We start from the raw sequence: 5207 nt of genomic DNA on the forward strand, positions 1-5207 counted from the left end.
GTGCTCTGGTTTATTGGCATTTCTTCAAACAAATCTCAATCTGGGCGGCACTATGCCACGGTGCTGCTGCAAAATAGACTCTGGAAGGAACTTGTTTTGAAGGAACATGTGTACTTTCAACAGAAAGGTGCAACAGAAAACTCAGATTGGGCAGATTGTAAGGTTGGGCAATATAGACAAAATGTGATATTGCAATATCAATTATGAATGATGCAATATTGATATTAATAAAATACATTTATAACAAATTAAACAAGTTTTCTTACAAGGTTTATTTCAACTGACTGTCATATTGGACTGGTACAACATGAATAAATAAATAAATAAATAAATAAGGACCATGTCTACAGAACAGGACATGTTATACTGGTTGGACAGTATAAAATAAATAATTAAAAGTTAATAGGACACAACTTTTCTTTTACTTCTCTGATTTGTTCCGTTTTGTTTAAAATACAAATAAACAAAAGATTGCGTACTTATTGCGACACTTTCGATATATTGCGATAACTATATTGAGTCAAAATATCTTGCACCCCTCGACATAATATTGCGCAACGTGATATTGCAATAACGATATTGAGTTGATACATCTTGCACCCCTAACAGATAGTCGAGCTAGCTGTCTGGATTTGCACTGCAGAGATCGGAGGAGCAGTTAACCAGTCCTCATAAATCCTCTTAAAATCTCAAGTTATTGATTCATTAAGAGAAAGAGCAATGTCTTTTAGCACACCTCTTTATTCATTGTAACAAACATTGTTAGTGATGTAAATCTACTGTACGTAAAACTGCTTCTGGAAGTTGGTCTACAATCACTTGACATGGACGCATCCAATTGGTATTATATTCACATACCTGCACAAATCAGCAAAGGCCTGAAAATTCAGCTTCTTCATCTTCTTCTCGCTGAGCCAGTAGCCGACTCTCCGGCCTTTCAGGAAGGTCTGCATCTTCACTGTGCTCCTGTTCCTTCTCTGGAGGTGAAGTGCGTGACTGAAGGCTCAACCTGGACAGGTGAAAACAGGAAACCCCACTATGACGTTTATCTCACAACAGCCAATAATGAGCAATGAAGGGAATAACGTTAGTTCGCGACTCGGTTTGCGATACGGTGCTCAAACACAGCCAGAAGTGACGCTGTCTAACTTAACGTTACTAGCCTCGTGGAGCTAAGCGCTCTCATTGGTTACACTAACGTTACCTAGCTAGTTTCTGAACGTAGTAATATAGTGAATGTGGTTCAGCATCAGTGAGCAACATTCCCTAACCTCAACTGCTAACGTTAGCTAGCAAGTTGGGCAGTGTCAATCTGCATAGCTAACCGATGGTATGCAATTAGAGAATATGCGCTATCTTGCCAACAGGGCTGACCAACGTGAAATGGCAAAACAGATTCTTACCAAGTAACAAACGGTGGCTAGTTTGCTAAACGATGAAGCAACTGACTGAACGGTAACGTTAACTACGTCAAAGACTGAGAGGCTGTGGTGAGCTAGCATAGCTAAACTAACCTGGCAATTTTAGCACAGCTCCCCCCTGAATTTGTGTCCTCTTCAGAAACTAGCTCGGGTAGTTTCCCATTTTCGATCCATCCGGCGGAGAAGGAGTAGAAGTTTTCAAACAGGTGACAGATGACAGGCTCAGCTCTCAAGTTGAGATGTTCCTTGTGCTTTCTCCCTCAGTCTCTAGATTGAACTGCCTGCACACACCCAGGATCCAGGAGACTGATGCTACCTTCATGAGCCCCTCGGAAAAAAAAACACTCCTCACTGTATCGAATCACACTGTCCTGATTTAACGTGCTGTTGTGCTTTCATTATCAATTAAATTGCGGATTATTTTCTCGAGTAGTCAATTCATCGAGTTGTCAATTACATTTTAATAATGAAATTACCATCTCAATTGACCAGATATTTTGTTTTTTTGGTCAACAACAGTCCTAAACCTAATGATATGCACTTTTCACACCAAAGACTGAAGCACAGCAAATCTGGACTGAGCAAATCTTTTGCATTTTGCTGAAAGACTACCAATTTATTTCATTACATTTTTGTTTACTATTTTGATTAATTGACTAACAGTTTATATTCTACATAAGTCAACAAAACCATGATGTGTCCTGTTGAACAGGGCATAAAGAGTGTAATTGATGTGTATGGACATTTTTAAAATGGTGTTGTTTAAGCAGTTGTTAATTGATAATCCTGACTTTAACAACAATATTTATTTCCATCATCAAGGTGAAAGATGTCGAGTTTGCGGGAGCCCCAATTCTTAACTCTGTCCCTGCACATTAACCACCTCTTTGGGCTGTCTTTTGGTCGACAATATTTCTGACAGCCTTTAAAGGCAACCGGGATGCGGTCAGAGATGTTCAGTGGGTTCCCAGTGAGCACATAGGGTGAGCATCAGTCTAGTATTTTTTTTTCGGCGGGCGCCCTCAACAGAGAAAACATGTCACAGTGGCGCCATCCATAGGTAAACCTGCAACATTCAGCAGTTTGACTTTTTCCAGTTTAGCGCCAAAACAATACAGACAGCAGCAACGACTAAGTAAAAATAAAGAAAAGTTATATATATAAATGTTATCCAAGCATTATGTTATTTTTAATGTTAGCCCATATTATATTGCATTATTCAAACGACAACCCCCATTTGTACTGATTGTAACGGGGCCTCATGATCAAGATGAATGAAGAAGTGAAGAAATAAACAAGATTCAAAAGATTTCAAAGATACCGAACGAAGTTACCATGACGTATATAAAACAAAACAAAACGAAAATATTTCAAAAATACACAACAGCACAAAAGCTGGTGGCTTGAGGGAAGACAGGACACACCATCGATTTCCAGACCTCTACCACCAGGACAGGTATGTAACATCCCAAAAGTTCAGACCGTTTTTTAATGTCTTAAAAAACTGAAGTACATTCTTTTTAGTTATGGTTCTAGTGTGTGTGTGTTGTTGTTGTATAAAATTATATATAAATTATGATGGATTTTCCTTTACTTTTAAATATTTACTGTAATTCATCCACAAAAAATTATATTTTCCTGCCATCGTGAGACAATTACAGTGTAACTTACCTAAAACCAATAGATACGCCTTTCTTAAGATATTCAAGTATTAAGTCTTTATGCTATCTGTTTGAACAAAAACAATTTTTTTTTTTAAATTTAATTTGAAAAAATGTTTAAAATGTAAACTTAAACCACTGCTGGAAAAACAATGCAGCGTCACTTCCTACACGTGGTCTCGGCCCAAACTCCCGCCCGGAACAGTCATTTGTCAACATTGTTGTGCAGCTCGGACCGTCGTAGACTCGCTGCGTAACAAGCTCAGACCGGTGTCTTTGTGTTCTCTCCACTAGGTCTTAACAGAATGGCAGCTAATAAAGAAGACTCTGACATTGACGATATTCTTACCAACGAGGAGGAGCTCGAGAAGGCTTTGTGTGTGCTGGCTGGAAGCGACCCAGAAAACTGCTCTTATTCTCGGGTAAGAAAGGCTTCCTGCACGGCACCCCTGCAGCCATCGCCTGCCTACTGTCTTGCGTGTTCATTGTGACTGTGTGTGTGTCACAGTTAACAGTAGTTTCTATTTATTTATATGGTATTATAATTTCTCGTAAGGGGTTTGTAGTTTCTAAGGGCCACTTGAAAATATATTTGTGCAAGATATCACTGCAGTATTTCTAATGAGAGGTTATAAAAGAACCACTATAGTGCTTTATTACAAGGGACATAATAATCAATCATTTGTACACTGCTGTATATTTCTACCTCCTGTGTTATTCTTACAGGGCTATGTGAAAAGACAGGCCGTGTTTGCCTGCAACACCTGCACTCCCAGTGCAGCAGAGCCTGCTGGGGTTTGTCTGGCCTGTGCCAATAAATGCCACGATGGACATGATATCTTTGAACTGTACACCAAAAGGTAGTTTGTTAGTTTTGTTGTCTGTTGTATTGATAGTAAACTAACCATAAAAATTCAATCCCACAGTTTGCTTTATACATTTCATGAGTTCCACTTGTTCCCTAATGTAGAAATTTTCGCTGTGACTGTGGAAATAGCAAGTTTGGGGAATTCAAGTGCCAGCTAAGTCCTGTGAGTCCTTGTTTTAATACGATTTTTAACTGAATTTTCTGCCATTTATTTTCTGATTGTTGAAGTTATTCTGTCTCTTGTATTCACAGGCCAAAGATGAGAAAAACGTTAGAAATCACTACAATCACAACTTTAATGGCTGCTACTGCACGTGTGATCGGCCGTATCCAGATACAGACGATCAGGTATTCCTTTTCTTTCTTTCTTTATATATTTATTTTTCATGTATTCAGATTATGATATGAAATCTTCTGTTTACATTTGTCTGTCATCTGTTACTACACTTTTGTTTTTTTAATTACCCAATAGTCCAACGATGAGATGATTCAGTGTGTCATCTGTGAGGATTGGTTTCATAGCAGGGTAAGCATAAGTCATCTTTCATTCAATTGACATGTTATCACTACTTATAGTCTTCTTCTCATGATGTTGTCATTTTGTTTGTCTTTGACAGCATCTGGGCTGCACTACGGTAGATCCTGAGGAGCTGCAAGAGATGACATGTGAGGCCTGCATGAACAAAGTTCCTGTCTTGTGGACATATGCTACTTACTTTGCAGGTAACTCATTACCCTGAGCTGCTTGCCAGAGGCAGCAAATACAAACCCACATGTCTAACTTTGCAAACATTAAACATTTTATTTGTCTTTCCCCTTTAGTACCACCTGTGATCAGCATCAGTGATCCTGAGGAAGAGGTAGAAGTTGAGGAAGGGGCAGAAATGGAAGAAGACCCTGAGTCCAGTAAAAGTAGAGATGAGGAACCATCCACCAGTGTTGAGCACACAAAGCAGGAGGTGAGAAAGTGTGCTCATGAGATGTTTCTGTGTTTGCCATATTAAGAGTGAAAAAAGACAACCTGAAGACAACCTACTAACACCAAAGCTGTGCTGGGGCTGACCCTGCTTGAAACCAATCCATATAGCAAGACTGGTAGAGATAAGAAATATTCCCATGTTACTCACATGTCATTGGACAACTTAAGACAGTTTTGTTATCAGAGATTTGGTTGTGTCAGAGTTAAAATTACTGTGCATTGACAATATAACGCTATATCCCAAAACATTTTTTTTTTTTACTTGCAAGGGCTTTTGT

General features: G+C 38.9%; 3 protein-coding genes across 6 annotated transcripts in view; 1 reads left to right on the top strand and 2 right to left on the bottom strand.

The window, feature by feature from the left end:
- The window catches only part of itpk1b (inositol-tetrakisphosphate 1-kinase b), a 33942-nt gene extending 32149 nt beyond the window's left edge, over window positions 1-1793 (bottom strand). Inside the window, exons 1-2 of one of the 4 annotated variants that reach the window (XM_032501303.1) lie at window positions 1515-1752; window positions 859-1009 (exon numbers count right to left, since the gene is read on the bottom strand). In XM_032501303.1, the coding sequence (XP_032357194.1) occupies window positions 859-953 (95 nt within the window). In that variant the 5' untranslated portion in view covers window positions 954-1009; window positions 1515-1752. Of the gene's footprint in view, window positions 1-858; window positions 1015-1508 lie in introns of all 4 variants that reach the window. The other 3 variants (XM_032501302.1, XM_032501305.1, XM_032501304.1) reach the window with 3 other exon arrangements.
- Window positions 1-5207, bottom strand: part of btbd7 (BTB (POZ) domain containing 7) — a 38346-nt gene that overhangs the window by 5234 nt on the left and 27905 nt on the right. The window lies entirely within an intron of this gene.
- The window catches only part of LOC116670677 (putative E3 ubiquitin-protein ligase UBR7), a 5166-nt gene continuing 2817 nt past the window's right edge, over window positions 2859-5207 (top strand). The window contains exons 1-8 of the mRNA XM_032501307.1: window positions 2859-2877; window positions 3387-3504; window positions 3809-3942; window positions 4053-4113; window positions 4203-4298; window positions 4423-4476; window positions 4568-4673; window positions 4773-4909. Of these exons, the coding sequence (XP_032357198.1) occupies window positions 3388-3504; window positions 3809-3942; window positions 4053-4113; window positions 4203-4298; window positions 4423-4476; window positions 4568-4673; window positions 4773-4909 (705 nt within the window). The 5' untranslated portion in view covers window positions 2859-2877; window position 3387. The remainder of the gene's footprint in view (window positions 2878-3386; window positions 3505-3808; window positions 3943-4052; window positions 4114-4202; window positions 4299-4422; window positions 4477-4567; window positions 4674-4772; window positions 4910-5207) is intronic.

This window comes from Etheostoma spectabile, chromosome 20 (assembly GCF_008692095.1).
Source record: "Etheostoma spectabile isolate EspeVRDwgs_2016 chromosome 20, UIUC_Espe_1.0, whole genome shotgun sequence".
Lineage (NCBI taxonomy): Eukaryota > Metazoa > Chordata > Actinopteri > Perciformes > Percidae > Etheostoma > Etheostoma spectabile.